The 12,760-nt window shown below is 37.2% G+C and overlaps 1 protein-coding gene across 2 annotated transcripts in view; it reads left to right on the top strand.

The window, feature by feature from the left end:
* Positions 1-11,422, top strand: part of FAM169A (family with sequence similarity 169 member A) — a 37,565-nt gene extending 26,143 nt beyond the window's left edge. For both annotated transcript variants that reach the window (XM_072416267.1, XM_072416265.1), the window contains exons 8-13: positions 2,622-2,770; positions 3,794-3,848; positions 4,760-4,892; positions 5,630-5,819; positions 7,142-7,345; positions 10,491-11,422. In XM_072416267.1, the coding sequence (XP_072272368.1) occupies positions 2,622-2,770; positions 3,794-3,848; positions 4,760-4,892; positions 5,630-5,819; positions 7,142-7,345; positions 10,491-11,033 (1,274 nt within the window). In that variant the 3' untranslated portion in view covers positions 11,034-11,422. The remainder of the gene's footprint in view (positions 1-2,621; positions 2,771-3,793; positions 3,849-4,759; positions 4,893-5,629; positions 5,820-7,141; positions 7,346-10,490) is intronic.
* The last annotated feature ends 1,338 nt before the right edge of the window (positions 11,423-12,760 follow it).

The raw sequence follows: 12,760 nt of genomic DNA, 5'->3' as shown, positions 1-12,760 counted from the left end.
GCGTCTTATACGCCAAAAAATACGGTATATTTTGATAAAGGACCAGCTCCTTAAAATTGGCCTCAACTGGTTCCTAAAGGTAACTTATCGGAGCAGACCAGACTTAACACTTGGGGAATGTCTCAAGGAGATTAATCTCTTTGGGATTGTAGCTTCTTTGTTGTCCAGAGCTGGACGACAAGATAAGCGCCATATATATTCTTAGCAGTTTAAGCAAAACTTTGTTAAACCAAATAAAGCAGAACTCCAGAAAAGCCATCAAAGCAGAACTCTAAACCTGACCCCAAAACTGTCATTTCAAATCATTTACCTTAGCATATAGATCAGAAATTCTGACTTCCCTTGCTGTCTGCTTGTTCTGGGTCAGTAATTTAGAAAGCATTGAGGTCAACAATAGCCAGGTAACCAGAACTAAAAGAGTGCAACATGGTTGACTCAGTGGTTAGCACTCTCACCCTTGCAGCACTAAGTCACAGGTTCGTATAGCGGCCAGCACTCTATCTGCAAGGAGTTTGTATGTTCTCTCTGTGTTTGCGGGGGTTTCCTCCGGGTACCAAAAAGCATGCAGTTAGTTTAATTGGCTTTACCTCAAATATTCTCCTTGGACTACGTTAATGACGCATGATCATGACAATAGATTGTGAGCCCCTTTGAGGGACAGTTAGTAATATGACTATGGGCCTTGTAAAGTTTTAAATGATCATTTTTATTGAAAATTTTCAGTATAATATACAAATATTATAGAAAAGAGAAAATAAAACAACCAGAAGAAAACAAATAAACAAAACAAGCAGTGCCAAAAACAACAGAAATCCCTTGACCAATATTCAAGAAGTAAAAATATTGGACAGTAGTACAGGATATCTAACACTACTAATTAAACTTGCACTGTACATTTTGGGTGCGCAAACCATGGAGACCAATATGCATGAAATTTCAGTGTTTGATCTGCATTCCCAGCAAATAGTTTCTCATACACAACTTGTAGATTAAACTTGCCTAAAATGTCTGATACATTTGGAACATCTGTTCTTTTCCAGTATGATGCTATGGTCTGTCTAGTTGCACATAAACAATGCATAACAATGGGCCTATGTTCTACAGGATATTGTTCGATACCTAGATTAAGCAAAGCCAGAAATGGGTTTGGTTGCACTATTATTCTAGTCACTTCAGATAGAAGTCGAAATATCTCTTTCCAAACACTGTGAACACCTTTACAGTACCAAAAAATATGGCTTAAAGAGCCCATTTGGCCACATAGACTCCAAAAATGTGGGGATACCCTCAAATCATATTTTGCCACAACATTTGGCGTTCTGTACCATCTAAGTAGCATCTTAAGAAAGGATTCCCACTGGGTAGTGCACCTCGTATATTTAAAGGAAGACTTAATAGCTCGTTGCTATTGTTCATCTGAAAAAGATTTGTTTATTTCAACCTCCCATTTCAAGATATGAGACATTTTGATAAACATTTGCTTGTCTTGATGTGCCTGATAAATTAAAGGGATACCTCGATTAATACAAGATCTCCAGAAAAAAAAAAAAACCCTGCTATCTGAGGATGAATATAAAGTGGCATATATGGGATATGTTTACGATAATAAAGTATCCGACATAGAGAATAAGCATCAATATGAGGCAAACTGAAATAGCCTAGTTTTTGTTGGAGTGATAAATTTGGTGGACATGATTGTAAATCTTGGAATGTTAAGAGATTCAATTGTAACCAATGTTCTTTATCAAGATCGGGAATAAAAAGCAAATACGTGTCAATAGGTATCTGAAGTTCAGTGGAAACAGTATCCGTCTGTGTCTTACCCTCCCCAGCGGTAACCCCGAGTGTGACTCCAGGTAAAAAAAAGATGCTAAAAGCAGTAACCCTGAGTCACACTCAGGGTAGCTAAATGAAAAATAATATTAAATAGAGCTTTACCTGGACTGCCGGCGCCCTTCTTCGCAATCCGCGTCCTCTCGCATCCTCTGGGTGGCATCCTCCACATCTGATGAGTCAACCGGGAGCTCCCGGTGACGTCAGTGCGTGCGGCCGTTGCGTTGGGGGAGTGGTGTAAATTTCAAATTATTTTGTATTGCATTCAATACAAAATAACTGTATTGAATTCAATACAGTGGAATTCTATGTCTAAGAGCAGTACATTGTCTTTCATGAAAATGTATTTTACAGTATATTATAATAGTATGAGTATATTTAAAAAAAATTTTTAAATATATATATATATTTCTTTTTTTTAAAAATATTTATTTAATTAATTATTTTGATATGATTTTGTGTTTCAAACTTTACTTTAAATGGGGAGAGAAAAGCTGCTTTTTTTAAGCGAAATAATAATAGGTGTAATAAATAATTTCAAAAAAGTAGGCATAGAACATAATACAGTGTGATGAGGTATATGGTCATGCCTATTCAATGTCATACATACATAGACATACATAGCCGCACCGTAGGGAGAGCACACTTACAAAGAAGCCATTCCTCCTGGCAGCCGCCCACGCCCCCTCCATCACTGTTTATTGATTGTGAAGGGCAGTGCACACTGTGCTCTATGGACAATAAAAAAAATTAATTGTGTTTCTGGTAAAATTTGTTTTTCCTTCCAGATACAGAAACTGGCAAACAAGAGCCCATCCCTCAGTGCACAGAAAAGTCCGCTGTGGAGCCTCCTGCAGACTCCGAACCTCAAAATACCCAACATTTAGAGCCTGAATTACCAGAAACTGTTCAAACAGAGGATACAGATGAAACACAGGTAGGACTATAAGATTGTATTACTCTGATGGATTTAGTGTAAATTCTGTATTGATTGATTTTACCATATTAGTATACTACATTAGTATTCAGTAGACGTCTTTCTCTGGCAGCACCATCCCCAAGTCAATCCCTTTGATTCACACTTCTTACTATTGTTTTTACCGTGTTGGCACAGAATTGATTGGGAAAAGCCTAGATCTGCTTGAGATGAGCATGACCATTTGTCTCTGGTGACAATCATCTGACATGAGACTTAAGCTACGTACACACGTCCAATAGTTCTCACCCGATAATCGTCTCAGGGCCAATATCGGACGAGAATCTGGCATGTGTACAGCGCTCATCGTCCTGGCGGATCCACGGACGATGGAGGACGAATGACCCTAATGCAAGGAAAGGGGGAAAGCGTGCAGCAGGGTGCCACTCAGTTGTTCTCCCTCTCCCCTCTCCATAGAGCAGAAAGGTGAGAAACTCGTTCATGCATCGTGCAGTCCTTTGTCATTGGAAAGGATCGTGAAAAATCCTTTCCAATGACAATAATTGCACGTGTGTATGCAGCTTTAGTCAGTTAGTCAGTTTAGTCTCCTCATGTCTGTGGGCTGCCTGATATGTAAAATAAGATCTCCAAATAATTCTTTAGGTTTTACATATTTAGACTTACTTTACTCTGTTAAGTAAATTTTTTCTATGAATTGTTATTTCCTAGTACTTGCATGTTCCCAACTATGCTATGAATTTAACAATTGGAAGTACCCCCTGGAGTACATGAACCTCTGATTGGGGAGCTGTGTGTTACAGCATTCCGCTGTGCTCTGTAATAATAAATAAATCCTATTGTGCTTTTGTTTCCCATAGAGGGGGTTTCTCTGCGTAGGAAAAATATATATATTTTTTTTTAAAAGCTACATTTTTCAGTTTTTTTTAGTTTGTGATAATATTCTTTTTAATATTGTATTATATATATTATTCATGCACATGCTTTGTAAATCTAGAATAATATCCCAGAATGTTTCTTTTCCAGGCTGAAGCAGAGGAAGATAAAAGTATTTACAATGATGATGATATTGCCTCTATTGGTAAGAAGTGACAATATTACAAACTGTTGTCAGGAATTCACACTGTCACATGTGGAAACACTGCGGCTGATTTACTAAAGAAGTAGACAATCCTTACTTACTTACTTACACACATAAATTGTGTACTAATTCACTTGAATTATCCAATTGTGTGCAAATCCAATACCTGTTTACTTGTTTATCTGCATATGATTTGATAATTGAAGTCAATGTTTGTTCTATCCTTGATTTATTCCAGGTTTGCTGGATCACCCAGTTTCACGGCTGAAAGTGTATCCTCTTCAGCCTTGGAAAGCTTTATTAAATCAGGCCATTGTGTGAAGGTTCTTAACTCTAGTAAACTGAGCTCTATGTATATTGTAGTTGATATACTGGACTATTGTTATGGTTAGATGAATTGTATAATTATAAAAATTGCATATGTGAATAACTAAGCTATGCTTTAATGAAAATAGTAGGGTGGCACCATGGCTCCAGCCTTGCAGCACTGGGGTTCTTGGATTAAATCTAACCTAGGACAGTATCTGTGTTTAGTGTGTTTATTTGTATTTCCAATGGATTTCCTCCACTCCCCCCCCCCCCAATAAAAAATGTATGTTGCTAGGCAATGGACTTCATTTCCTAATATATAAGTACTATATAATATATATAAATAATAATAATATACAAAAGTAGTTGGTAAGAAAAGTTGTTGGTCATATATGCTTATTGAACTGAAATGTGTCATCCAAGATTGTGACACATTTACATTTATTATAAACATCCACGTTATACCAGAATATACCATTAGCTGGATTTTTTTTTTCTTTCTAGTATGACTTTGGAATTTATGCTATATGTACCATGGTCACACTCTTTTGGTGTAACAGTTCTTATGTGGTAAACATAAACCTAATAATTGCATTTTGCAGAACGTGAAGAGACTCCTGTCTCTACTCGCACAAGAAGTAGCCAGCTGAAACGACCAAAGATTGGAAAGAAAGTGGAAGATGCTGAACTGGAACAAGTAGCTGTTGACATCAGAATTGATGATTCACCTAGGAAGTAATAGGAATTTTACATTTATTCAATATATTCTGGTAATAGAGTTTGGGTTGTAAAGTCAATGAAGGACAATCTGTTTAAACAATAAAGTGAACCTGATGCGGGCAGTGTGGCATGTTCACATATTATCAGGCAGTGTAACCATCCTACCGTCCTCTTTTACCACCCAGATTCACTGGCAGCACCCTCCTCCCAATTTAATGCTTTGTATACAAGGCTATGCATGCTTCTCTTCAACCTCATATTACAGTTCTAGGATCATTTAGCTGGGTGATCTGTCACTGACTGCTATACTATTGTAGTAAGGTCTTATGCTCTTCCACATCTTTTGGGTGTTGGTAGTAGCATTAAATCAAAAAGTTTGGGATACTTTCCTTTCCAACAAAAAAGTGAACCAGTAAGGCCAGGTTTCTGTCATTCGCCCATCATCAGAACAATAAAGCAACTGTTTGTTTTGTTGAAAAAAATTGTTATACTATTTATTCATACATCTACCCATTTGTGACGGTAATTTCAGGCTGAAATGTTGGGGCTGGAAATACAGAACTCTCTTTAGTGGCTGATATAGATATTTTTTATGTAATACAACAGCATGGCTAAACAAGAAAGAATATCACATCAAAAATTAGATAACAGTGTGATGATTACTGAAAATGTGTGTTCAATGAATATATACACTTTATTTCTCAGACTGTTCTGCCCCAAACTAGGCCACAATGTATTATTTTGGTATACAGGATGGAGTCTAAGGAGCAGATAGTGGAGAACTTTAAAGAGCTGATCCAGCAGCTTGCAGAAGACAAGGATGAAACTGACATGACCAGACTTCAGGAAGAGATCTCAGCTAAACCTGTGCAACACATGTTACATGACAGTCAAGACTGTCCAGAATTAAAAACACAGGAGGAGAATATTGACAATAAAGAGGTACAGTAATAAGTACCATTGTAACCCTCACTAGTGGTTGAACTTGATGGACTTATGTCTTTTTTCATTCAGACATACTATACTATACAAAGTTAATAAACCTTAAAGTGACCCTGTCAAGCACATCAAAAATCAAAAGATGAAAAATTGACCATTATACTTACCACTGGCCGATCATATCTATGATTCATGTATTATAGCACTATGGCCTTCATCAGACGTCTCCAAATTCTGCACTGCTGGGGAGGTTGGATGCCTGCAACTTTCTGCTGCAAGCAGTGGTTTCTTTCTTCGACTACTCTATCACTGCTGTGGTCTGTAGTGACATGGGTAAAGTAAGCTCCTTGTTGGATGGTGTTGGGACTTACCCATGGATAATGACTCCTCCTTATATAGTAGTGTTCAGGCTTAAGAAATGGCTGCTCAGGCCTATTTGCTGCATTATGGGAGGAGACAATATGCTAACCCATACTTGGAAGCAAGTGGGCTTTTAAGAGTCGCAGTCACTTGTCTCTTGAGTGATCCACCAGATGGCTTGTCTGACGATAAAGTAATCACTTTACAGATACAACAGTCAAAGAGATAAATATTTGTTTAATTAATAATAAAAATTGTATTGCATGGTAATGTATATAATCCTCAAATATGGACTGTTTGTTATATGCAAGGGTAAATATTTTATACCTTAAAATTTAAAATGTCAAGAACCTACCATTGCATAAAATAATTTATACAATAAAAACAAAATGCAGTTTGAGAACCATCCCCACCCAAAAAGTTATAAGGAATAGAAGAGTATGGGGTGCAAACAATAGCTAAGGGAAAACTATAGTTTAGGTAAAAATTTATATCTTGTCTGATATGGACTAGTGGGGCAATAGTGGCTGTGATGAGGTATTAAAGGTCTTGTGACTAGAAGATGAGAGTGAAAAAAGTAACCAGAATTGAAGAGTGAAGTTTGTGTGCAGGAGGAATAAAGTAAAGCTTGCTTACTTTAAACAAGTAAAAACGTATCTGAATCATCACAAAACTCTTTGTTAATAATAAATCGAAGAAAATCATTGTCTCATATAAGTAGGGTTAGCAGGATGGTATGAAGCATAGTCTGTATTATTTGGCCACTGCAAGAGATCTTGAAAGCCATTTAAAGTTTAAGGACCATTACTTCTACTTACTATCAGACCTATGTTAAATGTATTGATAAGCACAAAACTGTTGAGTTTTTTTTTATATTTTTTTATGTATAAAGAATAAAGAATTCTATTTTTTTGCACATACTATGTTAATATCTTCTTTATCCAGAAACATTTTTTTGATTGCAGGAGACAGATCTGGAGCCAGTGAATGGAGATATCACAAAGGAAGTGTATGAACCTCAGCTGGTAAATGCACAAGAAATAGCAACAGAAGCTTTGGACACGGAGTCCAATTTAGAACCCGGTGATAGTGATGGAAAATCCCTTACTACTCTGGTTTCGGTCAATATGGACTTGGAAAAATCTTTTGAAGACTCTTTTCCAGACCAGGTAATAAATATCTGTGTGCTATTAACAAGCTGATTGAAGAAAAATAACTCTTTTACTGTATGGAAATAATAAGGTCAGGGTGTTCTGTATAAAGGACAAATATCATGGTGGCTCAGTGGTTAGCACGTTTGCTTTTGCAGCGCTAGGTCCTAGGTTCGAATCTCGGCCTGAACACTATCTGCATGGAGTTTGTGTGGGTTTCCTCCCTCGTTCCAAAAACATGCAGTTAGGTTAATTGGCTCCCCCCATAACTGACCTTAGACAGGAGATAATGACATATGACTATCGTATGGACATTAGATTGTGAGCACCTTTGAGGGACAGCTAGTGACATGATTATGGACTTTGTACAGGGCTGCGTAATATGTTGGCACTATATAAATACTGTCTCCACTAGCTTACGTATTGCAAATAGTATTTATTTCTGTTATTATAAAGCAGGTGCTGTAATTGAATATTCTAGAATCTCTCCGTTTTCATCATTAAAACATATGATCGTTGCACAACTACCATTAAAACTTCACATATTATATGGTGAGCAGTTAAGAACTACTAACATTCGGGTGCTCAGCCTCTCAAGCAAAGAGAGGGCCTTCAGTACTCAGTGTAATAACTAAACATGAACTGCAGGCAAAATACAAATTACAGTTGAATCCGTTTAGGTATTTATTAGTAAAACATTAAATTCAATTTTATAAACACATCAATTTTTCCTGCTATATTACATTTAAAATTTATGCATATCAGCCCTTAGACTAGGGAAGAATCAGGCCTGTTATCAGCATTATTCAGGGCTTTGCTTTGTACATTGCTGTCTGTCAACAATTTGAACATGCTGATGAAGTGATGGACAAGCATGCATAAGAAAAGAGCTTATTTTTCCAGTTTCATCTTCTTCATTGTTTAAAAATGAGCTGGAGGTATTGCTGGACTGTAGTCGAGATAAGTGAGGTCAACATACCGTATATACATAAATAAACATTTTACTTATAACCATTTATGCCTAGTAAGGAGGACTGAATTAAGGCAAAGTAAGCATTTCACTAGACAATTATGGTGAACCCAAGCTACTAATAGTAAACCATATTGCATGGACTGTAATATGTAGAGAAGAGTGTGATCACATTCTAAATGAATAACTAATATACATACATTCATTAAAGCCTTTTATTGCAGGTGTGCTATATAAACTCACGAAAGGTATTGACCTGCTAAATGAATACAATTTATCTTAGGCTTTGTTCCCACCATAAGAATGTGTGTTGCAGTGCTTTATACCCCAACGGCCAGCCATGAAGTTGGCTCAATGGTTAGCACTCTTGTCTATGCAACACTGGGACCCAGGTTCAAATCTCAGCCAGGTCACTATCTGCATGGAGTTTGCTCGTTCTCCCTGTGTTTGGGTGGGTAATCTAGCTTCCTCCTACATTCCAAAAAAAGTGGGGATATTGGCTTTACCCATTATTGACCTTAGGCTGTGCTAATGACATATTATGACTATGTGAGCTCCTTTGGGGTACAGCTAGTGACATGGACTTGGTAAAGAACTTTTTAATATGTTGGTACCATATAAATAATGGATAATACTAATATTGTAAAAATGGTCATCAGATGATTGTTGCTGGAAATGATATTTCATGATTGTTTCTGTTTCCAATGACGTGATTGAACAAGTGCTGTGCTGTTCAAGGGAGAGGGGAGGGGGAGGACAAGTGAGCACCCTGCTGTGCTCTCCTCTATAAGACAGTTCCTGATTGGTTGTTCCTGATCATTTGTTCATGTATAAGCTGTGGTGGCTTGATTAACAATATTAAGGGACCACTATACGCAAGTCATATTTTCTACTGTTTGTCTCAAGCGAGAATCATCTGGCGTGTTAATGTAGATTTGGACTTTGAGAGTATCTATACCAAAAAACAAAAATATTTCATCTGCCTGAACTGATACTTATCTATGACATTGCAGTTATTTCTATAAAAACCACCACCCTGTATGTTAAATAGAACAGGAGAAGGGTTGGGGTTTTATATTTTTTTCTTGTTCTTGTATGTATGTATGTATGTATGGTGAATTAGTGTTTTCATGCCACATTAGTGTTTTCATGCCACATGACACAAAGTATTATTGTCAGAATCACCAGGTGAAAAAAGGTTAAAAATAGAAATCTAGCCAAGCAGACCCTAGCCAAATCTTGGTGGTCTGGCATGCCCACTGTGGCAGAAGTGGAAAAAAAAGGTAGTGTGGTATCTTATCATCGAAAATATGGTGGCTAGACTCCAGAACCATCTGCATATTTTCAGAAAGGTGTGGAATCCGTGGATTGAGCACTATATTCCTGCAGATTTTGATAGTTCTCTCCTTACCATATGTGTGGGCGAATGGTCGATTTCTCTTCACCCCATTTATTTTACTTCTGTGCCAGTGTATACAGGTAATTGGTAATTGTATGTCCACATCGAGTTATATCCGGTCCTTCCCTATCTCCCCTCTCTTCCCCCCACCTGTTTCTCTTGTCCATGTTTTTTCTTGTTTTTTTCTAGTAAGTTCCTGTACTAGGAGCATCGATAGTTATTATGCTCTAAGAGCGAATGCCTATTACCGAATTCCAACTGGGATTGGGTTTGATTGAACATATTATTTTCTCTGTTACACAGGTCCCCAGATGTTATATTATCTGCTATGTATCCCCTTGTGTCTCATTTGCCTTAGAAACTCAATTTTTCCAAATAATGGTCTTATTATGTATGTTATATAATGTGTTTTTTTTGTTTGTTAAACTGTTAGATCTGTGTGTCACGTTTTTTGTATGTGTTAACTTTTTGAAAAATTAATAAAAATTTATTGAAACAAAAAAAAAATAGACATCTAATGCAGGCTCCACAGCAAGGGGTGTGTAGTTTTGTCAAAAGGCAGTGAGAGGTGTGACACCAGCATACCTGCCCAAGTGAGTAGAACAGGAAAGTCAGGAGGACATATGCCTACAAGTTTCTATATGGGGGTCAGGTCCTTCTAATTTCTGTGCACCTGTCTAGCGCACCTTGTTCCTAATTACCTTTTCAAAGTTATAGACCAGTAGAATGCCTACATAGAGGTGGAGGAAGATTATAACAAGAAAAATAACTTGTGACTATGAAATTCTCCACAGGTCCTTAACCCAGATGATCTCGAGACCACAGCACATGAAAATGTAATAACTGCAGTGGAGCAGACCGAAATACAAGAAGAAGAATTCAAAGAGAGAAGTGTAGAGAAACCCATTGAATCATGTGTAGCAGTAGCAAATGAGGACTTAACGGATAACGGTCTACCTGGATACACAGAAAGTAATTCTGCAGAAGAGTGTGCTACATCGGATGATGCTTTGACCCTAGAGACTGCCTCTTTAGAAGAAACCACGGTCAATATCACAGCAGACACTCTTCTTCGACAAGGCCCTCTGCTTGTGGTGGAATTACAGGATGTGGCTTTCCAGCAGCAGTCTGAAGGACAGAGAAGTGTTTCTGGAGACCAATCTGAAGGGTCTGTAGAGACAGATCAGTCCGCACGTAAATCTGTCGAAAGAGGTGGGGATAGCAGCTCAGAGGAGATAGAAACAGAGATTCCTGTTATAGACAGAAGAGGAGGATTACGCAGGAAGGCCAGAGGATACAAAGGACCTGCTAAGAGAAGAGCCAAACTCTCAGCTTAGGTGATGGTGGCCTATAACCTTCATGTTACCCATGCAGTATTTGTAAAGCAGGATAACTTAGCATTTTTTAAAAAGTTCTATAAGGTTGTGCAACATAGATTTCAGACATTTGTAACTGTTCAATTTTAAAGTTTTCCGGTTGGTGTTACTTTTCTATTTGTGTTTTTTGTGTGTTTTACTGAGTTTCACAACTTTTCTTACTTCTTACACCTAGGCTTTAAGTTAGCATAAAATAGAAAAAAAAAAAGCACAAATGTTATTACATCTGGGTCTGGAAGAAATATTAATGGAAAATCTTTAAAGTTTAAAGAAAAAGTAAAGCCACTTTTGGATATATTTCAAAGTTTCTGTATTAATTCAGGCAACATTACAATCTAGAAGAACTCTTAGTGGAACTGTCTTTTGTTTGATTTTCTATATGGAGTGGGGCTGTTTTTTTTTTAACAGGAAGTTTACGTGGAGCACTGCGTGGTCTTGCCTTGTAATATATATATATTCACAAGTCTATGCCCTCCTGCACTGGAACCTTTTACCCTGGGCACTGCTGAGTACTATTAACATCACAGCAGGCCTTTAATATCTTCAGTCGGTTACTTGGTAATGCCACCCAGAAATGAAATTCCCAAATCATTACAGGGGTACAACGCAAAAAAAAACAAAAAAAAAAAAGGTAAATAAATGAACTGCAATTTTTATTTTTTTCATTAAGGTCTGTTTGATGGAATTTGGGCAAGTGTGAGTCATGAAATGCATAATTATCTGTGAATTAAACAGTGCATTGATTTTTTTTTATAAACATTGTTTTGTTTGGGTGAGAAAAACGTTTAAATGCTAATTCAGCTGAATTGTAATTTGACTTTATCTTTACCTTTGTTTTTAGCAAGTAGACTAACATGATTTCATGTAGTATTTACAGAAGAGGAGCAGGTAAGATTCTGACATACATTTTGCATCTTCTCCAACACAAACCTCTTCATAAATTCTGCACCTTGAGTGTATATCTAACTAGTACTTTTTTTTATTTTTTTGGATAGACTAGGGAAAGTTCAGAAGCCATGTAAGGTGTTTACTGCTATGCAGTGCTAGTTAAACAATTTTACCTTCACATCTTGTCTTGCTGATCATCATGACCCTATGGTATTTACCAGGCTCTAGCAGCAGAATGTAAAATAAAAGATTATAAAAAGGTGTAGTCAGGTACATAATTGGCCTAACATTTTCATTTGTCAATTTTTGTTGAAGCACTCGTAGGAGACTCTCTAAATATGTTAATATTGTCTAATCGATTTGGGTTTATATAGCAGACATCCTTTTGTAACGCAGAGTGTGACTTCACTGGTGCCAACCAAAATCACAGATCCCTGCTGCCCAAAATCTGCACATGCAACACTTGGGCCCAGCAGTCTGTAGTGGGAGCTTTGATTGGCAGAAGAGTAACTGAAATAGCCTCTACTAGCTTCATGTAACATGCCCCCAGTTCCTCTGTCCTATATAGGTTTTAACATTTATGCAAACCTGTAGCTTGTCCCCAGGCTCTTAGGGACCCCTATAACTCATAGGTTGAAAACAACTGGTGTAGCTCCAGTTTCCATACCCCTTTTGTGATAGTTCTGTATATGTATTTCAGATATTTTATACACTCACCATGTATTGATTGTCTTTACATAACTAGAAATCAGTGAGCACCCACTCCAACAGAACTCTTCATAGGATTGTGAATAATATGC

The sequence above is a fragment of the Pyxicephalus adspersus genome, chromosome 6 (assembly GCF_032062135.1).
Source record: "Pyxicephalus adspersus chromosome 6, UCB_Pads_2.0, whole genome shotgun sequence".
Lineage (NCBI taxonomy): Eukaryota > Metazoa > Chordata > Amphibia > Anura > Pyxicephalidae > Pyxicephalus > Pyxicephalus adspersus.
Note: the sequence above shows the minus strand (reverse complement) of the source record. Positions and strands in the feature narration are given on the sequence as shown.